The 12,642-nt window shown below is 41.3% G+C and overlaps 1 protein-coding gene across 1 annotated transcript; it reads left to right on the top strand.

The window, feature by feature from the left end:
* Positions 1-12,610, top strand: QPCT (glutaminyl-peptide cyclotransferase). The gene is made up of 7 exons (XM_005146028.4): positions 1-216; positions 4,048-4,194; positions 7,055-7,336; positions 9,687-9,863; positions 10,712-10,811; positions 11,292-11,408; positions 12,201-12,610. Exons 1-7 carry the CDS (start codon positions 97-99, stop codon positions 12,344-12,346), a joined length of 1,089 nt encoding a protein of 362 aa, XP_005146085.3. The 5' UTR covers positions 1-96; the 3' UTR covers positions 12,347-12,610.
* The last annotated feature ends 32 nt before the right edge of the window (positions 12,611-12,642 follow it).

Here is a 12,642-nt window from a genome sequence, read left to right as displayed (position 1 = left end):
CCCCGGCTCCCCCCTTCCCGTCCCCCGCTAAGGCAAGGCGGAGGGAAGGGGGCCCGCGGGGAGAGCCGTGAGGGGAGAGCAGACCAGAGGAGAGGGATGGCGGGGGGCGAGGGGCCGGCCTGCACTCCCCGGCTGCTGCGGGCGCTGTGCCTCGCCGCCGCCTGCCTGCCGCTGGTGCTCGGGAGGGACGCCGGCGCAGCGTGGACCCTGGAGAAGGTGGGTGGCGGTCGCGTCTCTGGGCATCACCGCTGCGCTGGGTTGCGGGGGGACGCCTCGCCCAGCCCCGACGGTCCGGCCCTGGGACAGCGCGGGCTTCAGCGGCTGGTCACCGGTCACCGGCCGCCTGCGGGGAGCGCAGGTGGGGAAGGATAACATGGCTTCCTGCCCACCCCGAGCTAATGGCCGCAGGACAAGGCTTCCTAACGGGTTTGTCACATCGGAGATGAGCTTCGTCTGGAGCAGTTAGTGGATTTAAGGGAAAACCCAGAAAGCACAAAAGGAATCAAAATCCAAAATTATATTCTGTGTAACATTCCGTTATACTCCAATTTTCAATGTGATGATCTCTTCCAGCAGTGATGCACATTTCGGTAGTAAAAACAAATAGGGATGGTGTTGATAGCTACTACAAAGCTGCTTTGAAAGGATGTAATATTCTAGTATGTCATAGAGACATACTATATTGGTTTTAATTCAAAGCATTGTGTAAACTAGTGAAAAAAGCAGTCTTGAGACAATGTTTAGTGAAACAGCAGTAAGCACTAAACCCCCTGTTCCTCTGTGCAACAGCTCTCAATGGTCAGTATGAAACACTACGTAGTTCTTCATGAAGAACTAAACCACAGGGAACATGGGAGAGTACACAACTGCAAATTACATTCAATTCAAGGGTTCAGGCATTTCCAAATGGAAAACACACTTCCAGAGCCTATTCCCAGGTGTTTGTGGAAGAGTTGAACTCAAAGTTCAGCCACAACCGACTAAACTCTGCTAATCCAATGCACTGTCCTCTTCCCCACTAGACCAGAGTCCAGGAGAGACTAGCAGAATCAAGCTTTCTTCCTGCCTTTCCACTCACTTGCCCTTAGTCATTCCCTTTCTCCTTGATTTTATTCACACCCATTCAAATAAGTGTTGTGTTGTTTGGTTGTGGGTTTGGGTTTTTTAACAGAAATTTTGTCATTATGTTCTATTAATTGTATCTTACTATATATATAGCTCATGTATAGACTCATATCTGTAACATAATACATCTATAGTATGCATAATAAATATATATGCACATATATAAGGATAGGCAAGGCTAAATATTTAGTCATACAAGTCAATGTACAAGTGTGTAGCCTCAGAGCTCCTTTTGTCAGACGCCTTGAGCTGCACCAATACACTCTTTAGCTCATTCCATTTCCACTAGTCAATCTACTTGGCAGTGACAGAAGTAGCATCATCTAACCGCAGAACCATAACATCCCTACTCCACTGCCTGTGCAGACACTAACCAAGAATCACTTTTTCTCTTTCATCAGATTCTTGTCCCTTGACAACTATTGTTCCTTCTCCCTAAAGGGATGTGTGAGCCAGAAGTTGAAAGCCCTGCACTGTACAGATCTTCCCATCTTTCTGTCATTGAGGAGGGTCCTACATTTAAGAGTTCTTAGAAGCTAACTTCCATTGGCACCAAGCTGAAATACACCAAAATTGATAGGAAGCATGGGCTACCTGTAAAAGTTGAAGTCTTGTTGTTTTATGCAGCTTGGTACAACAGGCTAAGTGATAGCCCTGTCATAAATGCATTGCTGTGCCTCCCTGCTGTGGCCATGGAGGAAACAGGGATTGACCAACACTGTAAGGAGTGAGTCACCTACAGATCTCATTCTGCTTCTCTTTTCTTTCATGACCACTTTCGTAATTCTTTTCACTTCCCAAATTTGAAGATGACTCTGTTATTAGAAGTGGGAATTTATTCCTCTCATCTGAAGTGTTTTCATACATTTGTACTTTGATAATCATAATGCGTCTTTGCAAAGTGATTCAGTGGCCCCAGTTACCAGGCATACTCTGTGGTTAGAAGAAAGACAATTCCACATTCTAACTGAGCCCTTCAACTGTTCAGCTTAAGGCATATTTTCTGAACTTCCTTAATTACATTGTCCTCCTACATTCTTCTGAAGTACACAGCTTCAGCTTTTCTCGTACAGCCTGTTCCTCCTAAACAGAACAGCTTCTTGACAATGTTTTCTCTTGCCTCTGCCCTTTCTACACTGGTGTAAATTCTACTGTATTAAACTTAAGGTCTTTCAAAAGATACTTTATGCATCTTCTACAATACAGTTTCCAAACTTGTAGAAGTTCTTCTTTATATATCAGACAAAATGCAGTTTTTCTTTAACTCGTGTATAAATTCAGTAACATTAAAAATGTTAATTGCACATCTTAAAATTTGGTGTCCTCAAAGTATTAAAATACAGCTTGAAACACTGTCTTAAAATTAGCATTGTAGGATTCAATGCCTTTGTGTCTCCTCTCTACTTAATTTCACTAATAAAATGAAGTGGAATTGGAGGAAAGGTCCACTCATAGATAAACAGGCATGAAAAGGGTAGAATTTAATGTTTACAGTGAAGCTTGGAAAATATTTGTGCTTGTGCCTGCTTTGCTCAGCACACACAAATGAAGTAGAAAAGACGCCAAATAGTGAGGCAGAAGCATTTGTTAACAATATTCATTAGGCAGGGTCATTAAGATAGCAGGTCATTCATTACACAGGGCCACAGAAGCTCTCAAGGTCAGTACACTTTCTGGCCATGGAGTGAGTTCCAGCAGTCATTTCAGACAAATGTGTGCGGGGGAATGATTGGGTTTTGTTAACATATACAGTGATGGAGCTAGAGTAAATACATCTGTGAAAATGTCAGCTTGATGCAGAGAGCCCAAAAGCAAATCAATTCTTCAACAGTCTAAAGAAAAAAATAGTAAAATGGTAAGTACCATTATCCTACACTATAAACCGTGGTGCACTCATGTTCCAGTTCCCCTCCTCTTCATCATCTCAAAGAGGATGATGTAAACAGGGTACACTGAAGGACAGCAATCTGATCAATCATGGAAGGCAGTTCTGGTCAAAGAACAAATCAACATTTTTCCAATGGGAGAGAGGTGTAAAGGGAAGTCTCCATGATAGAAAGGAGGAATGGATGGGACTGGAATATCCTATGACAGTGCCTGAAATAGGAATCTATAAAAACAAGAATGGCTCAGGAAGGTCCTGAGGAAACAATTGCTAGAGACTGAGTATATTCAAACTAGGTGCCCAAAGGAACATTTGCGATGTCCTTGGTGTTCCCACCTGGCATTCAGCTACCACCCCAAAACAGCACAAGGCTCTTACAGGTCCAAGACATGCACTTGCCAGCCCCAGGAGGATCTCTCAAGTATTCTGGGTCACCTGAAATAGCTCTAAAGGTCTGTGCTTAGGTAGCAGAAAAGAAGCCACTTGAGAGGTAGCCATCACTGGGAGCTGCTGTCACAGGAGAAAAGCTGCCAGTTCTGAGGTTAACCCATGTGTCACAAAGCTGACATAGGCCCCAGCTAGCCCCAAATGAGCCACACCATGCTGTGTAGTCATACCGAAACCACCACTGTGGGCAGGGACCACAATGATGCAGCTTCACTGTCTCTGGACTGAGCCAGCTTATGCATTTCTTTTTAGTACTGCACCTCATAATGTAGACACCCACTGCATAAAGCTAAATATTAGCACTACTAAAAAGAAAGTTTCTGGTGGTTGTCTCAATGGAAACTTTATTTGAAGGTGTCATGGTTGCAGACATGACTGTAAGTATGTAGAAGTGAGATACTGGAAAAGAGAAAACCCAGCCATGGGTTATGCTTTTACAGCTAGCAGGTAGGTAAAAATGTCTCCCATGATTTTCTCCCAGTAAATTAGTAGTAGCAGAATATACCACATTACCATAATTCTGGAGAATACTGTGGTTAAAAAGGTCTAGTAATAGTCACAGCAATCTTGGCTTTTTCTCCCTCATGCAGTATTCTCACAGACCAAGAATTTTACACGCTGATGCTATCAAAAAAGTTGCTGCAAACACAGATGTTACTGAAATGTGGGAGAATGATTTGCGTCCTATGCTGATAGAAAGATACTCAGGATCACAAGGAAATTATATCGTACGTCAGGTAAGATAACGTCTCCTATTTATATTCTGTTAGTGCCTTTAGTAACAGCTAAAGGGACAGACACATTCCTTTCATTTGGCAGGACAAACTCTATCATTGCTCAAGTTCAGACTGCATAGAGCCTACATGACACAGCTTGCACTCCACCTGACATTATTCCCCAGCACTGCACAGCATGATGGAAAAAAAAAACCCTACAGTCTGTTTTTAAACTTATAAATTAAATACCTGTTGTGTTTTAAGCCCAGCCAGCAACCCAGCTGCTCTCTCACTCCCCTCCCTTTCCTCACCCCACTCCCAGAGGGATGGGGAGGAGAATTGAAAGAATCCCATTAGTTGAAATAAGAACAGTGCAGTAACTAAGGTATAACACAAACCACTGCTGCTACCACCAATAATAATAATGATAAGGGAAATAACAAGGGAAGAGAATACAACCTCTCACCACCCACCGACTGATACCCAGCCTGACCCGAGCAGTGAACTCGCCTTTCCAGGTAAGTGCCCCCAGTTTATGTAGTGGGCATGATGTGCTGTGGTATGGAATACCTCTGGCTAGTTTGGGTCCTGTCTCTGCTTCCTCCCGGCTTCCCCTCCTCCTTGGCAGAGCATGAGACTCACAAAGTCCTCTGTCAGCATAAACATTACTGAGCAGCTACTAAAAACATCGGTGTTATCAGTGCTGTTCCCAGGCTGAAAGTCAAAATCATAGCATTGCACCAGCTACTAAGGAGAAAAATGACTGCTGCTGCTGAACCCAGGGCAATACCTTGCCTCAGGTTTGGTAATCAGAGCACAACACAACTGCTGCCCTTTCCCTCATAAAAGCAACTTTTTAGTTACCAGTTCAAACCCTTTGGGACCATATGAGGGGATGAAATAAATGACACCCAACTGCCCTTTCTCTGTACAGGTGTTGTGCTATTACACTGCCCTGCAGTGTTGCTTCAGATGTGTGCATCAACACAGAAAGGGACTAAAGAGGCCCAAAAGGGCATGCAGGTGAAACAATCAAAATGACAAAGTGCAGCAGTGGCCCAAGCACCACATCAGCTCTGCTGGCCCAAGCACAGCAGTGAGTTTGTGCTGGGGTAAGATACCCAGATTGCGCTTAGCCCCAACCTTTTACTCCAGTGCATTGTGTTTGAGCCACAGGGAGTTACTACACAACCAGGTTGCTGCTCTGCACTCATAGCGGAGGCATCTTCAGGACCATGTGCCATACTGGCTCTGGATTATATTATCTAAGCAGGAGACTAAACAGTGGTACAGCTGAGTTTGCTAGAAGACATTCACACCATCTCATTAGCCTTTATCTACCCTCCAGGCAGTGATTCAACAGCTCCAAGGCAGCCCTAACTACAAGATTATTTGCCACTCTGCAATTGGTAGACTGGAAAAATGCAGCTTTTTTATGCTTCGTGTGTGTGTGCCTGCACTCATGTCTCTATAGTTTTGTGGTTTCTTTAGTGATACCCTGGAAGGCAGCCAAGTGAAAGGGGAAAGAGTAAGAAAAACAAAAAACTAGCTGAGCCTAGGCTAGAAAACCACAAATCATGTTCAAAATAGGATCATCCTGTTACAAGGTAACAGCATGTACCAAAGTAGGGCCCCACCAGAGGAAAAAAAGAAGAGTTCTGGTTGTCAAAGCACAACCGACTTTGAAAGGAATGACATTTAAGACACAGAAGAAGGGAGAAGACTAGTACCAGTTACAGCTAGTGGACCCTGGGAAATCCATTCAGGCTTCTATATTCCCCATAATCCATCACAGACATCCTTTGCTCTGCCTACAGATAGTCATACAACACTGTAAGAGCTTTTAGAGGGTGACCACAAACAAAATGGCAGTTTGTCCTAGCACTGACATTTATGGCAGTATTCCCACTGACTTCACTAAGAGCAGGACAAGTCTTCAAAGTCAGTTTTCTTTTTACCCCTTAGAGGCTTTTCCTAATATTTATTTAAAGGGAGAGGAATCTGCCTCGAAGCAGCACTCTAGGGACACATAAAAGTAAGCTCCTCAGCAGAGATAACTCTCTAATAAGAATTAGCCAGAACTCTGTACTAAGTATAACTGGGGTTGTTATTAGAGGTGTTCTCTTTAGGTAGAATGATACCTAAAAGGAACGATCTCTTTTATGTGGTCTCTGTCCTAAGTTTTATCTTTACATAAGCTACACATGCAGGGTTTATTTTTTAAAACATTGCCTTGAAATGTTTAATTCTTTCTTTAATTTACAGGAATCAGACTGTCTTGTACAGCCCTGTAAGCAGCTTATGTCACCTGAAAAGCAGATATCTCATAGAAGCTAAAAAGACTGAACAGTAAACACCTCTTCCCCCCCCCCCCCCAGCCCCTAGAGCAAACAAACAAAAACCCAGCATCTTTTTTATGCTGCTGTGAATCTATGTGCGGTAATTGTCAGATTAGCCACATCAAGTTCTCTGCAGCCCTTTTTGATATTTAATTTAAGGTCACAACTGGGTTTGGATTTGAAGAAGTAAACATTAATACTGTCCTGGTGGCACCTCAAAAACCACCAGCCTGGAAACTTCAGAGATCAAGATCAAAATGTGTCATATTAACAGGCAGTCATTCATAGCACCTTTAGACTCCAAAAACAAGAGACAAAAGGGAGAAATAAAAAGCAGCTTAGCCAGCCACAGGCTAAGGTAGCAAAGACGTTGCTCATTTTGTACAGTGACATTACAATTTTTGTTATAAAATTTATCTTTTAAAAGTGCCATGAACTCACAGAAATAAGCCCAAGTGTCACTGATAACTAAGCACAATTTGTCTGCACCGTCTTTCTAAAGCAAGCAATATTAATGTGGTTGTTTATCCTTTTAACTGCAGCATATCAAGCACCGTCTGCAAAGATTACAGGCCGGCTGGGAAATTGAAGAAGACACGTTTCAGAGATACACACCATATGGATATCAAACCTTTTCAAATATTATCAGCACTCTCAACCCCTCTGCAAAACGGCACCTGGTTCTAGCCTGCCACTATGACTCAAAGTTCTTTGGACAGCAATGGCAGGAGAGCGTGTTTGTAGGAGCAACTGATTCAGCTGTGCCTTGTGCTATGATTTTAGAGCTGGCACGTGCCCTGGACAACCAGCTTCAGCTAATCAAGGTAGTTTGCTTGTTTTCATTCGGGTTTGTTACAGCAATAGGCCTCAAGAGCACTTCCATGTTCTCTCCCACAGCCTGCATGCCCAATTCTTCGATTGCTTTGCTTTAAGAAAACTCCCATTTGACTTCAAGAAGAGAACAGAGATCTGTATCTACTCCTTTAGAGTACATTATCATAATAAAACTTATTATGCAAAGGGTGGCTACCTAAAAATTACCTAATAAATATATAGTATATAAAAATAACAATTTATATGTGAATAATACATGCTTGATAGACTCAGTGAGATAGAATCCTACTTTCTATCTAAAAGGCACAGAACTCTACACTCAGAAGCCCCTGTCATATCCAGTAACATCTAGGGTCACTGACAAGTATCTTTGCTTTCTTAATCTTGCATTTTAAAATTCCCTCAGTTGTATTCTGTCTTGGGAGACAGATGAACAGGAGAGTTAGACTCATCCCTCCATCCCATAATGATTTCAGGATTTTCTTCTTCTTTGCCTTTATCGATTTGAATAGTTTATTTACGTAACAATAGTAATAGTATATTATCAGTCTGTGTTACCTTTGCTATGAAAATCTGCTTCAAAGTGCAGCCGTTGGCAGGCAAAAGAATGATCCTCCTCGCTCTAAAGGCTCGAGGATTACAGGTTCGTGAGTGCCATCTAGTGGTTCAGGATTTGCTATTTCCAGAAGAATCCTTGTACTCCAATGGAGCTTTCACAAGGAAAGGTCTGTCAAACGCTTGACAAAGTGTCAGGAAGACAGTTCAGGTATGAAGGTTACTTGTCAGCAGATGTTTCCAGAAACTGATCTGGTGCCTTCTGACATCAGAATATTTACAAATTCAAAGATCAAGAATATGCCAATGTTTTTCATCACAGATGAAATACAGATGCTTTCATTTAGAAGCTTTATGTAGAATAAAATTACCTGATGGCTATTTATGGAACAACCTGCACACTGACTTAAAGACTGGAATTTTTGCAAGTAAGGTATCATTTTTTATTAAACTGTTTCATCATGTAAGATGACAGCATTTGACAAAAAGGCAATCTAATTACTTTGCACAGGATACCATTTGAACAGTCTGTTAACAAAATATACTTTGGGATCCATCTGCTTAATACATCAACTATGACCTTTCTGCTCTGCTCATAGTAGCATAACAGACTTTGTTTTCAGCCAAATCTATTTATACCTTGACTTGAAGCTGTGATTTTTATCTTGATGTTTCTCCAGTTACATAGAGTAAGTTTAAAAGTAAAGGGCAAAGACAGCTGTTATTCAGACCTGAGAATGTGTTAAACAGTAATAATAATAATACAAATACTGTTTTCTAAAATTCAAATGGCATTAATACAGTTTTCTCCATAATGCAAAATGACTGCTATCAAAAGACCTCTGTCCTGTGCAAAGGACAAAGGGCAGCAAAGCATTGCCATTAGAGAAATCCATGTATCACTATGAGCATACAATCAATACTATCTTGCCTGTGTGAGCGACATTTTATAGAAGTTTTCTACTACTGTTTATATTGGATCTGCTCCAGCTAGTTGGGAGTTGTAGCCCATACAGGACATGACTGTTGCCAGTGGCCCCACCTTATTAACCACATCATGCAATTTCACTTGAAATAGCATTTAATTCATAGACAGTTAAAACATTTATAGCAACTGCCAAGGCTCCCCAACCTATTCATACAGAGGAACCAAACTGGCATTAGCCATGCTGTAGGTTATTTGGGAACACTGCCAGTGCAAAGAAAGCTTCAGTTAGTAAACAGAGAAGAAGGCTTCTTCTACGTGGGGAATAAATTTCACACAATGTCTCCTCTGTGACCTTAAATACATAAATCATATATTCTCAGTTTTTACTGTTGTTATATTTTTGGTTGTTCAAAGGGAAAGGTGTATGCACTCCATTCTGTGCTTTGGGTTTAGGGTAGAGCTGCCTCAGTGGTTGTGAGTCCCCCTGAAGGAAAAGAAACAGTCATTCATCTCATGACTGACTGCTCTTTGTCCCTCAAAAACCCATCAGCTCTACAAATCCATAATTCACCTCCACTGATGCACAGCTGCAACAGAGATACTACTCCTTTGGGGCACTAGCAACAAATAATATTAGCACTTGCATCAGGTGTTGTTGCTGACATGTCTCATTGCTATTTGAGGTGACCTTCCTGCTTTTGCAGACCTGTCTCCACTATTATACAGCTACAGGAGGGTTTGCATAGGGTACCTTGAAAATATACCACTACTGATGTGGCTTATATTACTACAGTATTTGTCCTTTATTTAATGTTCTGGCCAGAGTCAGTTATGCTACTTTTACTTTCCTCCAACAGACCAGCTCAGCATCAAGACCAGACCTTTCACTTCAGCTCATTTTTTTTGATGGTGAAGAAGCCTTTGTCCAGTGGTCCCCTTCCGATTCCCTCTATGGATCTCAGCACTTAGCTCAGAAAATGGTATCTACTCCGCATCCACCTGGTTCAACCACCACAAATCAGCTGCAGGGCATAGTAAGTGGCTTTTCAATTCTTGATGGGCAGGAGTAAATTGCCTTTTTTTTCTTTTTCAATATTCAGTTAGTAAATGCCCAAATTACCAGGAAACCACAAATCTTACCAAAGTTAAAGGAAAAAGTAAGCTTGGGGCAGTTTTATGAGGCGTGTAAAACAGAGTTGGCAAGACCTCTTCAGGTGAACCTGCTTAGACCTTTTCCATGCAAGTATGAAGAAGTCATAGAAAAATCAAAATACACAAATTCATTAGAATATAAACTAGGATACCCACCCTCTTTGAGATAATTCAGAGTGATTAGGAGAGAGCACATATTATCCATCTGTGAACAAATCTCCCCTAGATAAGCACTAAGCTACAGCAAGCTGTTTCCCTTTGATTCCTACTAAAATTCTGGTCATCTGCTCCCTTCTATTTTCCCTGCTCACTGCTGAGACACTTTTCTTCTGTCACTGTGTCTTATGACTCATAAAATGTCTTTCCCTTGACAGACTTTGTTCTCCAGGGAAGAAGCAATTTCCTCTTCTTTCTCCCCACCTACCATAGTTTTTCTTTTAAAGGGATATAACACACAAACTGCAACCAAAGCAATGCAGTCTGCTTCAGCTTGAAGAACAAAGAAATAGCCAACCTCTTCTTCCTCAGAAAAACAGCAAAATGCATCGGATTGGAATCAGGTTCTGCTCACGAGTTCTTTTCAGGCATTATGGTAGAAAAGCCAGATCTTTAGCCAGAGATATCAAAGACCTAGTCATAACACAGGAACAAAGAGGGCTCATTGCTCATCTCTGTTAATGGTGGTGTAGTAATATAAAGAATTTTGCTTTAAAGATTTTTTCTTCTGTAGGACCTGCTTGTACTACTGGATTTAATTGGTGCACCAAACCCTGTCTTTCCCAGTTATTTTCCAAACACTAGTCGATGGTTTCAGAGGCTTCAAGCAATTGGTAAGGATTGGGGTATGGGCTTTTGGTGAATTTGAAAGTTTAGTGTGTAGTTTCTGAATGTATTAAGTCCTGTAAATCAGACTTTTAGATTACTTTTCCGGTTAACAATTTTAATACTTACATTATGAAATGTTATATTTGGTGCATCTTAAACCCATGAGATTTTATTATTTCATTAATAAAATAACTGAGGAAGATTCCCAGACACCTGGAAACCATGAAACAGATTCTATAACTGATTGACACTCTGAACACTTAGAACTGCTTCACTTCTCTGTTTTAGTTCCTTCCTCTGTAAAATTACAGTAATAGCACCAATGTTGAGGTCTTCTAAGTAACAAACAAATGCAAAAGGCCATTACAAACTCCTTTTTCTTCTTTGACGGAAAAAGCTTCCACATGAGAGGACTAAATAATCAAATGTGCTAACATGCCTCATATTGTCCAAAAGTTAGAAGTCACTTTCAATGTGAATTACAGAGCAAGAGCTACACAACATGAATCTATTGAAGAACCACCACATTGAAAGGCAGTATTTCCAGGCTACTTTCCATCGAGGCTTGATTGAAGATGACCACATTCCATTTCTATTAAGAGGTACTGGAAGCTCTTATATTTTAAAGTTCTGTAACAAATGTGTCATTTAATAAGTGAGCAAGTTCATATGATCCTATTTTTCAAGCTTATTTGCCTCAAGTATTTCTCATGGCAGATATGTATGCCTTAGCCCTGAACTCCGTGTTCATTCTTTTCCTTCGGGATGCAAAGAAAGGGAAAGTAGTTGGATTACTGCTGCCACCTTGTCAAGTGACAGATCAGTAATTAACACGATTGTCCAAGGTCAAGAGTGGATTTGATGTCCTTCTCTGTTCAAGCAGTCAGCAAAACATCTTCACAACTAAGGTGTGCTGAAGAAGGGCAGTAGACACAGTGAAGTCTTCTGATTGAAGTTTTCTGCTGTACAAGAGTTGTATTGCCAGAGAAGAGTTCACCAAAAAGGAAGGTTACACTAGTTCATTGAAAGGGTATCTACTTAGGAAAGGAGGAAGATATCTTCATATCCAGCCCCTAATTTTGCCATTGCTTATTCTCTGTTAACTGCTTAGCAATGTAAAATTCGTGCACAGCTCTGGAAGCAGGCTCAAGACCAGCTGTACCTCTCCGTTTCTAAGCTAGTGCTCTTTTCATTGAGCTATGGGCACTGTCTCCTGCTCAATGGCTTTTCAACTCTGTGAATCTTCTATGTTTGGCATCAAGGCAGGACTCAAGTCCAACAAAACCAACACTTCTTGAGTAGTTACCTGATTGTTTTGTTAAATGGTGACTTATTCATTGGCTTAACAGAACATCTCCAAAATGCCTTCTGCAAATTTCACTTTCCTTTTATAGGGGTTCCAGTCCTACATCTGATTCCATCCCCTTTTCCTGCAGTATGGCATACCATGGAGGACACAGAAGAAAACCTTGACAAAACCACTATTGACAATCTCAGCAAAATCCTGCAAGTGTTTGTACTGGAATATCTAAACCTGTGAGAGACAAAATGTCAACAGGTCATTCTCCTTTCTAAACACTGTTTGTCCATCTTCACATTTGCTATTTAATTGCATTGAAGGGACTAAAGTTGAAGAAAAATACAATGATAGTTCTTGCTAGACATATTATTGATTCAGCTGTTCCTGGCCCGATGTTCTATGTAGCCAAACAAGATAGCATTAAACAAGAATTAGTTTCAGCCTGGGAAGAATTTGATCTTTCCATGTTTTACCTCTGAATAAAAAAAACTAGATTTTTTTCCAGATGGTTATCCCTGTTTTATGTCACATATTAA

This window comes from Melopsittacus undulatus, chromosome 3 (genome assembly GCF_012275295.1).
Source record: "Melopsittacus undulatus isolate bMelUnd1 chromosome 3, bMelUnd1.mat.Z, whole genome shotgun sequence".
Classification (NCBI taxonomy): Eukaryota; Metazoa; Chordata; class Aves; order Psittaciformes; family Psittaculidae; genus Melopsittacus; species Melopsittacus undulatus.
This window is presented reverse-complemented; position numbering and strand designations above follow the sequence as displayed.